The sequence below is a fragment of the Amblyomma maculatum genome, chromosome 9, assembly GCF_055883805.1.
Source record: "Amblyomma maculatum isolate TAMU_Amacu chromosome 9, ASM5588380v1, whole genome shotgun sequence".
Classification (NCBI taxonomy): Eukaryota; Metazoa; Arthropoda; class Arachnida; order Ixodida; family Ixodidae; genus Amblyomma; species Amblyomma maculatum.
In genome coordinates, this window is record NC_139352.1 from 19195084 (window position 1) to 19211831 (window position 16748).

Genomic DNA, 16748 nt, shown 5'->3' on the forward strand with positions numbered 1-16748 from the left:
CCTTTGGTCACAGGCAATGCTGCCTGGCAGTTTGGCTGCCTGCAACTTTTCTTCTCAATTTTATTTGTTTCTTGAGCAGAGCAGATCATTTGTAAATGCCGTAGGTGACGTGGCAGCATGCCGGCCTTTCAGTTCTGGCCCAATCGGAGCAAAATTTCTATAAACAGGTTCTATGGGCAGTTCGAAAACCGGTGTCGTCAAAAAGCCGTGGTCATATACGTGTTTAATTTGTCCCTGACAATACACAAAGAGTGTCGACTTTCTATGTATTCTGTTTTATAGTTTGTTCCAAATCACACCTAGGCTCTTGACACTTAACGTGACCAGTCCGAAACGGCACGATCGCAACAGAGGTGTCCAATCTCGCCATTTTTATTTACAAGAAATGAAATATCCTTCCACCTGCAGCAAGTGCTATAACAATGCCAATAATGGCTATCAACACGGCTGTTATTGCAATCAGCAAATAATATCCAGAGAGCATCACATTTGCTTCTGTGGGCTGGCTTTGGATGGTAGCCTGTCTTTTCTTGATACCAGACACCTGACCTTTGGGTAGCGGCCTGGGAAGAGTCGGGTCCATGGATGCATTGATGCAAATTATATTGCAGTGCATGAAATGCTTGCCAGCACTCGTGATTTCAACGTCGACCAGCTGTCCCATGTACTTGTCGTCCATGGGAAGTAAGATCTGTAACCAAAAAAGGTTTTACCGTTACTTTCCAATTAAAAAAAATAAATAAAAAATGTTGACCCAAATTATTGATACCTGTTGTATGGCCGTTCTGACTGATGATTACACAGTCAATGAAAAGAAAAATATCACCGCTGAAACAAACCTTCTGCAGTGGCCACATTTAAATGTAGAAATGTCCATGCATCAAGCAAGCCATGCCAGCATGCATTAGCCCTCCACTAGGCGTCTCTCATAGCCCATATGTAACTTCACAGATGTTCAAAACCATAAGTATACTATGCAACATCATACAATCACATTCTGTGATAAGCCGTCCATGGCTTTCATTGGCTTATGGGGTTACTGCGTTCGACTTGCAATCCAATAGCTAGTGCGTGGCTCAGATAGCTAAGGCTCCACTAGGACAACATCCCTAAGATGCCAATGATGTGCACACAGCATTCGTTCGTGCTCTTGGAGGAGCTAGTAGATGGATTTGCAAGTCATGGCACAGAGTTGGAGTCATGGAGGTGATGAATATCAGCAGATGAAACTTCAACATTCATGTCATCATGAACTGTAATCAGCCATTGACAGAGTACGGAGTAAAATGACTTTCAGCCTTGGGAAACCCCAATGGCTTTCGAAAAGAGTATGAGTAGCCACTTGTGTCTTGTCGCCCATCCCCTTCTTTGCATCAACATTGAAAGTACTGAAAAGGTTCCCATTAGTGTGGACAAATTTGAGGCCCCTTTGCACCGACATTAGTGGGAGCTCAGTGCACAATTCAAAGCCCGGCTATTAGCACCAAGATTAGTGAACACCTAGTGCTGCTGTTCTCTCTAAAAAAGTCGGGTGGTTACGGTTGCCACTGGGTATTCAGCAACAGCTGTCTGCAGTGGTAAATCATTAATATTTGCCTTCTTCTGGGGCAGAGTATTATGGCTTTGTGCTGTGCATCATAATTAGAGTGGTGTAACCAGGCTGGAAACTTCTACTTCTTGACCAAATTTCACCACAATTTCAGTACGGGGCTCACTAAGCTCAGGCTGTTGCTTTCTACAACTTCATTATTCGGCCCTGTCTCCAATGTGCACATAAAAATGGCTCGAGGTAATTTGAAGCCCAAGTAATATGGGCAAACAATGAGTCCAGTTTGAGTTCTCCAGAGTGAACTGTGTCTAGTACTTGTGGTTTACCTGTTCGTAAAATTTGTTGTGGCCGACAAGGTGCTTTTTGTCGTGAGCCGTGTCGGTCACAAGGACCGTATGCCTCTGGCCAATTCGGTCATTGTACGGCACGTATGATTGAAATAGTTCCGAAAGGCGTTTCGTCCTCTCTTTTACCTGCAAAAAAACGAGATAGTTGGACGGAAATGTGCATATACATGGATGGTACTTTGCGCAGTCAGCTACCGTGTATAGCTCTGCTTTTTAACCTTTTCAACAATGTAAAGGTCTAGGCTCAATATTCTATCTCCAGCTTGTCAAGCACTTTGCTTAGCCAGGCTCCCAAAAACAGCGCTCGAAGGTTGCGTGCTGAGTTTTAGTCACTCCAAGCTTTTATTTGGGATTACCAACCAATCCGCTGCTGCCATGGTCAAAATTTGCCTTTTATTCTGTTTCTTTTTTTTTAATTTTTAGCAGACTGCTGTAATCTCAATGCAAGGTCCTTTTTAGCTAGAGAGCGTGAATAATGAAGCATTCTAACTTTGGAATTTACTCCGCATTCAGTTTCTTGCCCACTGTACGCTGCGTCTTGAAATCAGCGTTCACAGGCTTTAGGTGGTGAATGCACCCCACTTTGCAAAAAAATTATTTTTAATTTTTTTACTGCACATATGACAACCAAACTTGGAGAGTGGTTTCTTTAATACATGCAAAATCCAAAATAACAAAAGTTTAAAAACATGGTTTCTTGATGAAACTTGTGATTTTAGCCCTACAACCCCCATTAAGGCAACAATGTGGTAGCTTTAATGAGTCCCTTCAATATTACTATACAGGCACACACTTTGTTTTTATATGTTCGTTATATTTACCACAAGGCACAAAAGACCTTCCTTTAACCAAGTTGCCATGGCCAAGGAGTAGCGTATCAGACTCGCAGACCCAAGGGTCACAGATCCTGTCTAATTAGCCCAATTTTCTAGTCAGTGCAATTAACTTACCTTACTGTACCTTTTGGTTATGTTACCTCATGTTTCAATTGCCTTTCCATTGTGCATCTCCCATATGTGGTCATGACCCTCTCGTCCAATCCAGATTTTCTCAGGCAAGTGGAAGAATTGGCTAGTTGGTCTGCCATTAATTAAGGGCTTGCCATTAATTGAGGAAACACACAGACCATGTGTTTTCCTGGCATGCTGACCCTTAACTAATGCCAGGTTTTCTCGTCATGCCAAATATGAAGTCAAGTAAGCTATCGTGTTAAAGCTATGCGTCCGTCCATATGAAGCCTCGCTTGGCAGGTAGAAAAGTTACGAGATGCAAATAGTTCTCTCCACTTTGAGAGAGGGTGGGAGGTGACGAGTGGCATGTGGAGAGAGGGAACGGCATGTCACATGGCGACTCACGGACTGGACCACGCCATTCACCGGCCACATCAATCACACTGATTGTCTATATTTTGCTTTTCCGAGGACAGTAGAAGCCAGACCAGAAGTAATGATTCCAATTGTAGCCGGCGAGTGACAGAAGCATGATGTGATCACACGAACGTTTGAACAAGAGCAGAATAACAGCAACAGAAAGCTACCTTTACTGTCATTCACAATGTGCAAGTTTTTTACTAAGTACCGTAAATTCTGGTTATGCTCCATGCCCTATACATGTTAAAAAGATCCAATTTTGGGTTTTGTGGACGATCTATTGGTTTAGACCAGACGGCATCTCTTTTTTTCTTTTCTAAATACCACCCAATATGCTATAAAATGTCCACAACGATTCTATGTACTACGTGCATACTATATATCAAATGTGCAAAAGGTAGTAAAAAAAATAAAAAAAAATTGCAGCCAGAATACAGTCGGCACAGATTGTGCATTGACAATTACGGTACACAGAGATTGTTGTGTGAGGCGTTCCAGCAGCATTCACAAAAAGGTTACTACAACTGCACTATTCACATGTCATCGACTCACAATGTGCGTAGGAATTCGTTTCATGCTGGCAGCAGGAGTGCCAGGCCTCGGGTAGAACTGGTTGATGAACAGTGACGGGAACTGGTAGTCTTGAACCAGCTGCATGGTCTCCTGGAAGTCCTGAGGAAAACAAGCGTGCACTCTATGACACATCCAAAACATACTAGTGCAATGACAAAGAATGCTGGAAAAAGCACTCGTAACATTTTCGAAAATTTTGAATTGGGTTGGATGTGACGCCAAAAGTAGTGCTTAAATCAACAGATTCTGTAAATGCCAAGCAGCACCTCTACACTCACCTCTTCAGTTTCAGTAGGGAAACCACATATGATGTCTGTAGCAATTGTGATGCCGGGAACACTGCACCGCAAGAAAAAAAGTGCGGGCATTTGCATTCACACACACTCACATGTTAAATAAAAGACAACCCCAATCAAGCACATTTAAGTCTACATTAGACATGCACTGCGCAAAAAGCATAGGCTGCTCTCAATTCTAAGCAAACGTCAAGGCCTGGAAAAAACAAAAAATTAAAAACCTTTCCTCGGATGTAAGTCGGGCAAAAAAGTATAAATATTGAGATAACAACAACCACAAACGATAAATGATTTTTTTTTTGCCACAAAAAACCTGCCCCAATAACTCGTCACTGCAGTCGCTGGTCTCCTATTTCTGTCTTCCTCATAACATGAATTATTTTATCTCCTCTTCCATCAAGAGCTTCTGAACTAGTGTGCGACCAAGCTGTCCGTGATGACAGTCCAGGCTGCCGCAGTCTAGCTAGCCACTACTAGTACTAGCGATGCGGGCTCGACGCGACCTCTTGAGGTCAGCTCGCGCGTTTCAGTAAGCCTGTCTACACAACGCTTTTGCAGCCAACTCAATGATGCAAATGTGAAGAGGCTATATTGTGCCACCAGGTGTGATCGTGACATCTGTACCAGCTTTGGCGCGCACAGCTTTCACTCCCATCAGTCAAGTGTCCACATAAGCAATCGAGGATGAGGAGGGAAGCATGGGCACGAGGCTTCCGTGTTATAGGAAGTAAAAAAAATTCCGAGAGCACAGTGGAATCTACACTGCAGAAATGTAAAAGCCTGAGTGCTGCTGGTGCACACGGTGCATCATGTTTGCTCTCATTATCATTATCAACTAAATGCACCATCATTATCATTGCTCATCATTGTCATTACCACTAATTGCAGCGTCATTGTTATCGCTACTATCTCTTCACTGTAGACAAGGAGAATTATGATGTGTGTAGAAGAATTGTGATGTGCGTTTCATGATCCCGGGCATGGCATAGTTGGTTAAAGTGCTTGGCTAGAGATCTGAGGGATGACGGTTCGGTTCTCTGTAAAGACCAGATTTTTATTTTTCTGATGACGTTAGTTTCAATTTCAAGTGATGACATCATTTGATTGACAGCTATAGTGTGACCGAACGAACAAATGCCGACAGTATGAGCCATTAAAGGCTTTTGCCTTAATAAGAACTGCATCAAATCACAGACGGTTCTAAAGCGTAGCGCTAATAGCCTCACGCCTGCACCTCGCGGGCTTTCTATTGCCGTCCATAATCAGCACACAGGTTGCTAGGTAATCTGGCAGAACTCCACGACCAGTGGAATTCTGGTACGAAGTCAAATCTGCCCTCTAAAGTACCTCCATTGACTACGGCTAGTTGTACTAATGGCTACAGCGCAGTCTCCTTTTAGAGTTCTGTGGGGACACAACCTTGTGGCCATTTTTGTTTATTTAAATGAGTTGTCGTGCATTATGCTTACAAGCAGTTATATCTAAGCCATGCGAACACTTATCACGTTCGTAAAAGCTATTGGTCTAGATATTCAAATAAATATGGTACATGAAACAGAACAGAATGTGGCAACATCAAAGTCGCAACGTCGTGCGCAGTTGTTATGCAATGCAGACTCAACGAAAATTGCATAAAAGCAAGGCAACGTAAATAACCTGATGTGGTTAAAGATTACTCAAATTTAAGTATTGCTGTCATCCATGTCCATCAAACATCTCTCTGCCAGTGTCTGTATTTTTGCTACACCGTCTTCGAGAAATGAGGACTTGCTCTCAGTAAGATTTGGTTGTTTGGCCTTTGAAGTAGTTTCGCAAAATCTTTTTAGCAGCAAACAACACATTTATATTGCCACCCGGTCTTAAGCTGGAAATCAAATGTTTCTTTTTTCTTTGCAGCCTGACTTAAATAAGTGACACTGATGATGACACTGAGAGTACTGAAGACTCTGTGATAGCTGGTTGCAAGTAGATGGTGGTGTTGTCTAATTTGACAGCTCCTCAAAAAGAAAGCACCGGCTTGATATCACCGTACTCTGAAAACAAGCCTGCAGCGATAGCCCCTGTGTGTCCTTTCTGGCTTACAAAACCTCCATTTCAGCGAAAGTAGTACTCATTTTTAGCGATTAAAACACTGTAGTCAAACCACCAACTTCAATTTGTTCTCAGTTGCCCATTATGTCACTCTCGTCTCATTGCTAGGTGCTGTGATCTCTCTATCAATCGAAGCCAAAAAAGAAAACCCACGCTTTCCGGAGGTGGTCCACCACACTACGAAACTGGGACACGGTGTACTCTCGCCGCATTTCGGTGAGCACGGGGTCGCTCCCGGATTGCACTGGGACATGGAGAAAAGAATACACTCGTGGGTGGCTCAAGATTTCTGCCATGTCCTGTTGGAGAGAGAGAGAAGAAAAAGGAAGAGAGGCTCAGTCAGCATTTTGTTTATTAGAGTAAGCAGTACATATAATCTGAGTTGAAGGCACTGATCTTGTAATGTAGAAAACCCATTTTAACTTCCCCCTGGGGAATATATCTGACTGTGACTGTTTTCCTGATCATAAAACTTTGGAGAACAAGGCTAAGCACGGAAGGCAAGCTTTACGCTTGTTTCAAGCAAGTGTACATGCTTGTCATGTTAGAGAGAAGGACTGTAGTCAAAACTTTTGCATCATTAAGCAATGTCCATTCTGCTTGCTAAATAATAAAAGTGACTGCAAAGTTTTCTTTTTCTTTTTTTTTGAAGCAGTCTGTGCAACATGGGCAGTAAGTAAAAGAACTTGAATAGAAAGTGATAGTCTTATTTTTATACATATATTTATTCAATACTGGCGACTGTCTTCAGCAAACAAGGCAGGAGTAGTACAAAGTAGTACAAAAGGAGAAAGTTGTTACGCAAGAAAGGAGCAACTTCCAAATCAACTAAAGAGATACTTAGCATCAGCGAATATTGGCTTTCCATTCTGAGCATTTTGACACATCTGAATGCTCCTTTTTCCAATGTTTCATTTTTTCAATTATTTCAAGTAGTTAACTGATCAATTACACACTCTAGGTTTTTATTAGAATCATCTAGCATTGGCTTTTCATTCTGAGCATTCTGACACTTTTGAACCCATATTTTTTCTATTTATTTAATTCATCAATTATTTACAATGCTTTCATTATCTCATCGTCATATGTCACTCACAAATAAGCATCAATCACTACAACCGCAAATTACTATGACTCAATTTTTTTTACTCAGCAACCGATTATTTCTGGCATGTGGTACCGACAATTACTAATACTACGACGGCGATGGCTTTTCGGCCGAATGAGCTGTACTATAAGCTATCGTTTAAAAAGCTGCACAGGTCTGACGTGGCTAAACCTAGCATAATGTGTCAAAGTACTAGCTTTGCATAGTTTATCTTGGTAGATGGTAGATGTACTTGATGTTGTCGCTGTCTTCTCATCATCCCCTGCCAAAGGGCATGCTCTTGAGGAAGACAGTGATGTTTGTTGCCTAAGTTGCCAAAGCGACACAGATGTAAAGCAACACTCGATGACACAGGGAATGGTGCAAAGCATTTTGATCACACTAGTTGGGAAACTCCGCTTCAAAAAGTGACTAGTTTGTTTCGCATACATCTTTCGGGTGGATGGATCGATGGATGGAATATAGGAGCGTCCCCTTTGAAACGGGGTGGTAGCAGTTGCTATCATGCTCATTTTTATTGCTATCATGCTCATTTGCTTATGAGGAGTAGCGCCATCTAGAAGCGGCCAATAAAAGCTGTCTACTACTGCCATTATAGTCTTCTGAAGATCGCTTCGTTTATTTTTTCTTTTCATTCTTAATTATCTCTATGACTACTATGCCTAGGAATTCCTACTAATGCACCTCTTCAGCTGATTTTATTTGTCAGGGGGTCGTGCATTTATCAACAATGATTTACAACTTGGACGCGGTTTACTTAATGACCACGGGCCACTATCCGTATACCACTACTGTAATGACCACTATCTGTAAACACCTGAACGAATCAAAGTTGGATATATAGGTCCTAGGAGAAGTTTCGAAACTAGTAATATTAAAGAGCTCTGGGAATGCTGAGCTGCTTGGACAACACAAAGGACTAAAACTGTTGTCACAAAAGCCTGCTGCATAAGGTTAAGTCGACAGAGGAAGGTGTGTCACTCACCTCCAAATGGTCAAGGATGTAGGGTGGGTTCGTCATGCCAAGTCGCATCATGCATCCCTCGGGAATAACCCTCACTATCTCCTGCAGCAGGTCGGGCAAGGTGACCCCAATGTCACGGCCATATGCCCCCGTGTCCTCCGAGGTCAGCCAGATCTCGCGAACACCCTCTGGAAATTGGAGAAGAAGCAGACAGCAGGAAATCATGCCAGTGTTCATGTGAGAGCATTGGTCCAGCTGCAGATGGCATAGGATGGATTTTCATCTGGTTGGAAGTCAATCTTGATCCATCTGCAACTGACCGATAGGAAGTGCCGTTACGGTGTGTGACTTGCACAGCCAAACCTACTCCCTAATATTCTTGAATGGATCGAAGAATTCTTTAATCATTCTCAGCCAGCCTATGCTAATGGTCACCTGTCCAATTTCTTCCCAGTTACCTCAGACATTCTGCAAGGATCTGTCCTCGGCCCTCTTAATACATATTAATGACTTACGCCTGCATATTTCCTGTAGTATTCGAACTTTCACTGATGACTGCATAATCCGCCTTTTTCACAAAATATGGCGCCCACTGGGAGTGATTGAAAATTCGTTTGCTACTGGTTGAAAACGTCCTTGGAAGGTGCAGCCGCCAGCGAAATGACAGTGTGTGTTCTTGACAGCTACCGCCATCTATTGCATACACCTGTCACGAATATTAACTGCACATGGCCTCCGAGATAAGCTATGGCTACGTCGATCGCAGAGGCCAAGAACTGCGCTTGCGCTGCTTGGGTTAGTGGTTTGTTTTCAACCAGGGGAGAGGCGCGCATGCACAGAGCGGCCTTGTGAAAAAGGCGGATTGACTGCACCATTAGCACTCACCATGATCAGCACACTCTTTAGACAGATTTTAACAGTTTAATAAATTGGTGCAATAATTGGTTAACGTCTCTCAATCCTACTAAAGTTAAACCTCATACCCTTTTCTCACTGTCAAAATCACTATCGATCTCATTACTTAGTTCCTAACATACCAACTGAGTGAACACAATCATATAAATAAGTGGGAGTCACCCCCTCTTCCGATCTATCACAGCACTAATACGGGCAACGCCATTTCAGCATCAAACAAAATGCTAGGTTTTCTTAAGTGTCTCCTCTGCATTACTCCACCTCATGTAAAATTACTCAAATATATATCACTTGAAAGGCCAAACACTTGCCATCTGGAGACACATCAAGTGCACCTAATCACTGCATTGAAACCCTTTCAAAATCGTGCTGCCCGTTTCATTCGTTCCTCATATGCATATGACACCAACAGTTCAACTCTGAAAGCGAAATCTGGATTGCCGCCCCTCTCTTTTCGTCGCCTCGTTGCAAGCCTTGCTCTCTTTCACAAGTTTCTTTTTTTATTCTTTTCTAAATCAATCACCGTATAGCACAGATGCAACATGCAATCTCACACCGGTCATGTGCTTCAAGTTGCATGCCCACCATCGCATGCTACTCCTTTTTCTGCTTTGCTCCTTTCTAGACCAGTACAGACTAGATGGCCTACTCTATGACATCATTGCCATCACTTTATCATCTACTTTGTAAGAATGTATTAACCAATCATGTTAAATGCTAAATAATCACTGCCGCTTCTTTGCACTTCAAGTGCCCTTAAATAGCACCCTTGAAATAGGGGGTGTTACTAAACTAAAGTAAACTGAACTGTGATCATTTCAAAGTTTTCAGCCAAAGCAGTAGACCCGGGGAAGACATGAGGAATGCCAAAAACGTGTCCGCTGTTCCACTGCACGTTTCTTCGGCCGGCAACTCTGAGCCTGCATCACGTGACACGACCTTAGGGCGCTCCTCCTTTGACTGAATTCGCTTGGCATGAATTGCTCACAAACGCCCTCACCAAAAATTGTCCAGCAGCACTGGCAACAGCAACAAATTTTTTTGTTCTAGTCGCACCATGTGAAAACAAGCTTCAGCTATTAACCCTGGTTTGACTACTACAGCTGACACTGCAAAAAAAAGTATTTGTCAGTTGTGAACTTGAAAGACAACTACCAACATGTGCCAACTGCATTCAGTGAGAGCCCTTTCAAGGCAAAGGCAAACATGCTGCCGCTTTTACTTTTCACATTACGGGAGCCTATAATGCGAGAATCTCTGAAATAAAACTTTGAAATGAGTGGCCTTACCTTCGAATGCCTGCTTAGCCCGTGCCACAAGTTCATCAATCGGGTAGCTGCCTAGGTCTCCCCTGGCATGTTTCGTCTTGCAGTATGTACAGCGGTTTAGACAACTGAAAGTAAACCAACAGTTGATAACTTCCTTTGCTCTCTGACGCTTAGGCATCATTCGTGTTGGAATGAAGTTCAAACAGACCTTCCGATGGGCTAAACCGTTTAAGATTAAGACTCCAGTACACTTACTCTAGTGTCAGTGAGAAGCAGTGTGACCAGCTCTGTGTGAAGGAAAATGAGGAAGTAAAAAAAAAAAAAAAAAAAAAAAAAAAAAAAAAACCGATACCACGGAACCTAAAGAAGCCCAGGCACTTAAAGAAAGGAGACTAACCGCATTATGTAAGGGTTAAATCCAGCCAATTACACACAACCGTACAACGTAAGATATGAGTTATATTTCTCCCTAAAAGTCTCAGAGTTGACATGAAAACATGACATCAAAATAGTGCATTGAGACAGTTACAACTGTCACATCATACCGCAGACCTCGGAGGTGTCTGTGGAGCCCGTCTTTGCTTATGATTTTTGTGTAGGAAAACCTTTCAAACGCTAAATATCTAAGTCAAGAAAACATTCAGAATTCATGTAACCTTCAGTCACCTGCTTCACAGATATAAAACATGATCCCACTGTTCTTTTTACTGAATCCTGGATCTGTGTCGTTTCCAATTTATAAGGGAGTAGTTGAGTTGACCTAAATGAATGCGGTAAAGCCCAGTGCCATAATGCTGTAATTAGTACCTTCATTCAACGTCATCACTTCTAAGTTTTATACATTGAATGCACACTTTTTAGCTGCTTGCATGAGTTTATTACAGGGCTGTGAAATCACAACAGATCAGGAGCACCCTAATTTTGAACATAACTTGCGCACGATCATCCGCCACTGAAATTAAATCACAGCACTGGCCTTGTCTCAGGATTGAAAGCTTGCAACTACGTGCCTTGTTAAACACATTAAAGGCTGCCTTACTGTACCCTGTATTGATGGCAATGATCTCGATGAGGGGGTTGCGTCGGATCTTTGGCAGAGTCAGGGGGGCACCCCCAGCTTTCCGTCGGCCATCCTTCTTAGAACCTAGAAGCCGCACAGAGTTTCCTGCGCACAATTGCATATCTCCTAGTGCCTTGCACGTTTTGCTTCAGGCACTGCAGCATCCTAGTCAGGGTCGAGTTCAAGATTTTGCTGATAATTATGAAACTTTCAGTAAAGTGGCATGACAGTAAACAGCATTACATGAACATTATTTTAAAACAGTGCTAGGACACGGACAGACTGAAAGTGACAAACACACAATGCACCAACACACAGTGCAAATTGTTTGTCTCTTTCTATCTGTCTGTGTTCTAACTTTTAAACCAGCCAAAAGACGAGACAGAGAAAAGAAGCGAACAAAACTTTCTTTCGCTTCTTTTTTCTATCTCATCTTTTGGCTGGTTTAAAAATGAATTATTACCAACTCGCCCAGTCGTCAACCTTGTTGTGTTCTAATGCTGTTTTAAAGTACTAATGTTCAACCAACTAGCCCAACAAGCCACTTAGCATTACATGATATGGCATGTTACAAAATAGCACCATATAAATTCTAGGCAGCACAGTTTCAGCACTACAGGTCAGCACAAAAATGAACAGTGTCTTTGTAGGTACCTACATATAAATGACTCTAAGCAAGAAGGAAGGTTCACAACGAAACGAAGGGAATATGCGAAAAGATATAGAAAATTAAAACGTTGCCGGGGTGGGAAGGGAGGTGACTTGCTAAAATGCATGCCATTAGCTTTCCATTAGCACCAATAGTGCTGCCATTAGTGCCATTAGTTTTGCCAGTAGCCATCCTACCACTTATCTTGAGTACTCATACAGCACAACTGGGAGCACACTGTTGGCACCTGTCACTGCCTTAATATTTGATAAAGCTTGTGAAGCGAATCACGAGCCATGGGAAAGCACTAACCTGGAGGATTTTGTTTCAAGCTGAAGTTCATGTAAAAATGATACCAACATGCTGCGCAAATCACTTCCCGAATGCTATAGACAAGTGTGTGTAGACTGTATGACAAATAGTGTGGTTCAGTTAGTCCTGACATCAAGCTTCAAGACAAATTATCTTCCCTGTCTGTTCTTCAGCTTTCCTCACTACTTAGTCACACAAAAGCAAAAACAAATGGATCTGCAAACAACTGCAGAGCAGCAACTTTCGATATTAATGACAGACTGGCAACCATAATGCTGCTTTTTATGAGTACAAAACAGATGGGACTTCAAGAAAAAGAGGCAGCGTTCATGTCTCCAAGATCACATCATTTCTTACAAATAAGATGGTGTGAATGAATTACGTACAGAGTAGCTTTCAGTAAGATTTTCATTAAGATAACAGACAAGTGCTGTTATGCTATGTTTTCTTCTGCAATTCAACTAACTTACCAAGTGGAAAGCACTTACATAAAATATGCAGTAAAATGTCTAGCAACCTGAGCTTCATTCAAAGCAAGAAATTCCTTTTCACCACAGAGATCCAGGAGAGTCGGCAAAATAGAGAACAAAGTATGGCCTCATAAGGCTTCAGCTGAGGAGTTGAGCAGTTCTAACAAGCAGTAGAAGTGCTCAGGATACTCACTTCCTCGCTGCAAAAAATTAAAAAAATAAAATAAAATAGGAAGGCAGAGACAGAAAAAGGGCTCCCATAAGGTGCATTATTCTCTTGCTAGATCCCCTAAAGCATCAAATTTCCCTTCCATCTCTGGAAGGTTTGATGCAACCACTAGCAATATTTTTTGCTGATACATCCTCCACTCCATGCTGTGATGGGGAATGAGGGGCATTTGAAGTTTCCGTGAAAAAACAAAAAACAAAACATGCTCCGCTTTCTTCAAATTCATTGCTAAAACGCTGAGAAACAAGACTTTTGTACACCGGTTGTACAGTTAATGGATGTCATGAGTACCTTTGAGGGTCTCCTCGACCACCTCCACAACACGGTCCGTCTGCTGGACCCCTATTATGCTCAGTCCACGGAGGTAATTCACATTGGGGGTAGCCTGAGCCACACAGCCGGCGACCACAACTCGCCTGCCCTCTTGCAATCCACTTTCGACAGAACTGCGGAAATGGTCCTCGGCGGGGCTCTTCACCGTGCAGCTGTTCAGCAGCCACAAGTCAGCACTTTCCGCGTCATCTGGGGTTTGGGAAAAAAAAGAGGCTTTAGTAATGAAACCATTTTTGAAGATACCACTTTCAGAAAATGCCTGCTTATACTGCAGCAGTAAGAAGTAAGTTAGCTAAACAAACCAAACCAAAACAAAAAGGAGTGAGCGTCCTTCTCATCATTTTTATTTGATGCCATTTTCTAATCACTTTCATTTTATGCGCCCTAATATGGATGGAAGAATGAAACAGTTTGTTATAAGCCCCGTTAAAGAAGTCCAAAGGCAGGCTTTCTGTGAACTGTGGGCACTTCTACATTGCTCCAAATCATATGGCCATAAGCGTCACATTTTCAAGAAAGACTGCCCACTCCTTAGCTCACCCACGCCATATTCACAATGCCAGCAGATGAGTGAGGAACTTGCAGTTAATTCTCATCACCTTAATGGTCTATGCTGAACAGATAATAAATATGTCCTTCGTCAAAAGTCTGGTCACAGGTTCACTTATGTGCTGTATAGTGGAGCTTCTTATATCATCCCTACAGACCAAAAGGACTTAAAAGGGGATGACAAGGCTTCTGCTTACGTTGCATAGATTTTGAGCTTGACGGGCACCATAATTAAGTGCTCCACTATATGGGCAAAATGCAGATCATGGGGTACAATGTACAGTTATAAGCCGTGGAATATCTCTCAAAGAGCCACTACTTTGAAGCAGCAGTGAGCCGCTCAGTCACCACAGTGCAATTCCCTCACCAACAATGTTGTATCCTTTGGCAGCCAGCTGTCCAGCCATGTATTCGCTGTCAGAACTGTTGTGAGCACAGCCCCAGGTCTTCACATAGATCTTGTGCGTGCCTGCGTGGTATAGTGATGAAGTGCCAAAACAACAACAAATCGTCAAACGTGCAGCATGATGAAGGCAAAGTTCAAGATACTACAGCAGGTATTGTTGGAAGCAAATATTTACAGGACGTGAGTGCTCAAAAACCAATTTAGTGTAGCCCTGCCTAACGACCAAGTCACCCAGTACTCATATCCCCAAACAAGCTCCCTCATATTGACTGATACACAATGGCTTTTAAGACAGCACCATTTTTTTTTTTTTTTCGCACATCCATATTCCATAAACGGATGCTGCCACCCACGGGCAACCAGGTCAACATCTAGTGCCCTATCAACACGAATGGTTGTCTGGTGTCAAAGGAAGAAAAATACTGCACAATAGATGCATTGATGGCAATATTGCTGTTAAAGCTATAGCAACAAATCAATTCTGTTTGCCTTTAAACGCAGAAAATTGGGTACATATGAGAAAGTCATGAAACTGTGTGGTCTTTCGTCTGGTGAATAATGGGACCTAATTAAGTCACATATTTAATGCACATAAGCATGTGGCTCACATATACTTGCATTGGCACATTCAACCTCATCAGAAGATCTTGAAAAGGAATAGCAAATACAGTCAACGGATGATAGAATGGCACAATCCTTTAGAGAAGCCAAAAGAACTAGCCCAATAATGCCAAAGCATTAAATCAATCTATTTACAATCTTACGCATACAGATAAGCATTTACGAACCTATTAGTCAGAATTAGAACTGTAATCAGACTAAAACCCACATGTACTTATCAACAGTGTTTCTTTTCTTTTTTTTTTGTAAGCTCGGCCATTCAAACAGCAAATAAACCTCATGGTAACTCGCAAATCAGAACCTTCGCTTCATCAAACCTCCACTTTACGATTGTTTGATCGACAATAGCAATCGAACAATTAAATCCACACAGTTCAATACCCGGCCAGCTCTACAAATCATTTCATTCATGTCTTTTTCTTCCCCACCAGAATTCAAATGGTCCCACAAGTGGCTTCACCAAGGTCAACTTGTGATGTACCTTCACGGGAACATTTGCATTTTCAACAGACAGGGCACAACTAATGTAATTTTTATAAAAAGAGATGTTGGCAGTTTAACCTATTAAATTGTATTCATTTCTGCAATCGCTGAAGAAAACAAAAATGCATCAAATAATTTATACTCAATAGGCAAGCATCACTGGTGTCAGTATAGTCCCAAATAAGATATATAAAAGGGAGCAAAAAAAAATACTCTGCGCTACTTGCGTTCTATGCATTCTGCGATACTCGGTGATACACTGAGTTACTACGTATCTGAGCTGTTTCTTGTGCGTTATATATCCTTGTGTGCTTTTTTTTTTTTTTTTTACTTCCATAAAAGCATACTAATTCTGTCTCAGTTCCCTTTTGCTTTACCCCCCCCCCCTCCCCCCCCCCTTTTTTTTTTAATTGGTGGTCCCGCTTGTAAAATTTTCGCCTGAGCCAGTTCCACAGTACACAAACAGAAAATAACCCACCACCAACCCATTTCGAACCGCACCTCGCTGCATAGGCTTGAAGCAGGATATCTAAGGTCTTTTTTTGCTCACGGATGTCCATGCATTTATATTACTGGCGCACAAATGCGTCCAAAAATGATTCGAAAAAAATGAAAAGCGAGCAGATATTTTTCGACTCGCAGTTGCGTGTACGCGATGGAAAGAAACTCACCAGGTAGAAAGCTGTCGCCAGTAGCTTCTAACACGTCTTTTTTTCTTTTGACTCGCGGAATCACCTCTCGTCGCGCTGTCGGTGAGACGACGTCTTCGGCCGATCGGACGACGTCCTCGATGTCTTCGACGAAACCACTCGGGCAGATCTCGGGCATCGCTGTTGTGCGATCGCGGGCCTCGGCCGGAGATAAGAAAATGACTAGGATATGTGATCCCTACGCCTGTCTCTTGTGCGCAATGGAAAACGTTTTAAAGACGAGTGCTACTGAAACATAAACAATTAGCGTTGAATGTGCATCGCCACAAACGCAAATTTACGTCTGCTCGTATCGCACATGGCCGCCGCCATAATGTACACACGGCCGCATAGGCGCAGCCCATTTTAGGCAGCTTTTACGTCAATATTATTTTTAGACTGCCTAAAACGACAAAAAACACAACTGTGCTATCAACCGAAATACCATGCTTTTAAACCACATTTA

At 42.4% G+C, this 16748-nt stretch overlaps 1 protein-coding gene across 1 annotated transcript; it reads right to left on the minus strand.

Moving 5' to 3' along the window:
• Positions 1-126: 126 nt before the first annotated feature.
• LOC146178511 (threonylcarbamoyladenosine tRNA methylthiotransferase) lies at positions 127-16643 on the minus strand. The gene is made up of 11 exons (XM_084578326.1): positions 16265-16643; positions 14451-14552; positions 13493-13723; positions 11526-11646; positions 10503-10606; positions 8320-8486; positions 6380-6525; positions 4118-4178; positions 3819-3938; positions 1876-2022; positions 127-691 (listed from the first exon to the last, which is right to left on the minus strand). Exons 1-11 carry the CDS (start codon positions 16419-16421, stop codon positions 377-379), a joined length of 1671 nt encoding a protein of 556 aa, XP_084434452.1. The 5' UTR covers positions 16422-16643; the 3' UTR covers positions 127-376.
• Between the last annotated feature and the right edge of the window lie 105 nt (positions 16644-16748).